The sequence below is a fragment of the Aureobasidium subglaciale genome (assembly GCF_000721755.1).
Source record: "Aureobasidium subglaciale EXF-2481 unplaced genomic scaffold scaffold_66, whole genome shotgun sequence".
Lineage (NCBI taxonomy): Eukaryota > Fungi > Ascomycota > Dothideomycetes > Dothideales > Saccotheciaceae > Aureobasidium > Aureobasidium subglaciale.
The window spans coordinates 1-2,142 of NW_013566929.1; the positions used below are offsets into that span (position 1 = coordinate 1).

The 2,142-nt window shown below is 47.4% G+C and overlaps 1 protein-coding gene across 1 annotated transcript; it reads left to right on the forward strand.

Annotated features, from left to right (window-relative positions):
- Positions 1-1,013: 1,013 nt before the first annotated feature.
- AUEXF2481DRAFT_9697 (uncharacterized protein) lies at positions 1,014-1,359 on the forward strand (the record flags this gene model as incomplete). Its single annotated transcript, XM_013483173.1, has 2 exons — positions 1,014-1,051; positions 1,131-1,359. 2 exons carry the CDS (start codon positions 1,014-1,016, stop codon positions 1,357-1,359), a joined length of 267 nt encoding a protein of 88 aa, XP_013338627.1.
- Positions 1,360-2,142: the final 783 nt, after the last annotated feature.

A 2,142-nucleotide genomic window follows, 5' to 3' on the forward strand; every position in this document is an offset into this window, starting at 1 on the left:
AATCGGGGTCGAGAGTTACAAGAAGTTGAACGCGGACAACTTATCGCTTGATAATTATACGGCTAATGCTGATTAACTACGGCGATACTTCCGAATCTTGGAGGAAAAGGTTGTCGGCCGACAACTCGTCGCTTAACAACTATATGCTTAACACTAACTACATATAGCGACGCTCTTAAATTTTAATAGAAAAGGTTGTCGGTAGACAAAATCGAGACTCGCGTTTCACTCTATGTAGTCGACTAGGGTCTCCCCCCTAAGCATCAATTTTCCAGCGCATACAACAAACAATCGAATTGCGCGTCACTTCCGCCCGCACCACCTTTGATTTACTACCTACGCGCACGAATATCCAGCTTTAATTCACCATCTATATATTACTTCCTGCTCGGATCTGCCGTTATTACTTACGCTTTGGCACGAATTCACCTTCCTCACTTAATTTCTCGCATAAATTCGCAGCCGCCTACGCGCAGATATCCAGCTCCGATTTACTGTTTACACCTCTAATCTTGCTCGAAATTACCACTTTCACCTGCGCCGAAGCACGAATCTGCTCTCCTCACTTGGATTATTGCTCGAATTCACTACTTTAAGTGATCGATAGCTTTATTTCCCCGTACGAACTCGGAGGTCCCTATACTAACCTGATTAGTATATAACCCACCTAGCCCCCCCTCTACCTCCGTCTCTTCTATCCTCCACTACATTATTTCCGCGCTATTAGAGTAGCAAATTCTGTCCGCGGACAACTTCTTTTAAGCTAGATCGACTTATCCGAGGACAACCTTTCCTAAACTTAGGCCATTCCTAGAAAAAGACGACCTACTAGGTAAGTGGCAGCATCCCATCTATAGAAGCACTCCGCGCAGTTTTAAGCGGCAAGATTATATATGTCTTGCCTAACTTCGATACGTCTGCTGCAGGTCTCAGATCCTATGCGTTAACCGTAAGAGTCTCGCTAGCTATGAGTCGTTTAGGCGTAGTGCTACCTTAAGGCTACGTCTAGCACTATGTCTCTCTTTTTCCACTCTATCGTCCCTTTCCTTTCGTCTCTTACAATTAATTACAAAAGTTGTCTACCGATAACCTTTCCCCCCCTTAATCTAACTACTATGCCTTCTTTATAGATTCAGTCATCCCAAATCACATCCCATCACAGCAACCATATTAAAAGCCAAGGCTACAACCAAGGCCGCCGCCAAAAAGCCTACCACTGCTAAAAAGCCTACCACCGCTAAAAAGCCCACCACCGCCAGCCCTAGCCCTAGCCCTAGCGACGTACCGATAGCTAAGAAGACGACCGGCAAGACTAAGCCGGCAAAGCAGCCGGCCACTAGAGAGGTTGCTTCGGCATAGAAGCCCGCCCCTGAACTTATCGAGACCGTCAAGGCAATGTTTAACGACTGTCGTGTTAGAGCAGTATACCCGGTAAAGCAAGGCGAATTCTACTCGAGCCGGAGCGCACTCGCTAGTTACCTCAACTTTAAGGACACTAAGCAACTTCGTAAATACGCATTCGACGCAGCTGCTCTATGGTATATCCTGGCCATCCTGCCTTAGTGTACCATCCGCGAAGACAGCAAATGGCACACGAAGGGTCGCAGTCTGCCACTCGAGAAGAAGACCTTTATAAAGACGTTCAGTACTAACGCCGGCATATTTGCTGCCGATTCCCTAGTCGACGTCGGCTTCACCGGCCCCACTCTAACATCGTAGGACATGTATCTTGTAACTGTTAGAGCCGTAAGGGTACTGCTTGATAAGAGTCCTGACGGAATCTTCTAGAAGACTCCCGAAAACGCCCCGTTTAATGTCGACCTATAGGACTACCTCGCTAGATACCTTACAGAGGACGTTAGCCGTGGCTTAGAGATCCTCCAGTTCGTCGCTAGAGAGAGGAAGCAGCTACGCCAGTCTACCTCGGTCGCAAAGAACCCCTAAACTCAAAAGGCAGCAGTAGTGTACTACCTAACCGACGACGACCTTACCGGTTAAGATGGCGAGCCGGTGGCTAATAAGTTGTCCGACGACAACTTTTCCTTCATTGACACTAAAGCTCGCTAGAGAGATGCTCTTAAAGAGGAAATCGCCGCACATCCAACTCTCACCTTAGAACAGAAGGAGAATCTCGCACTCTAA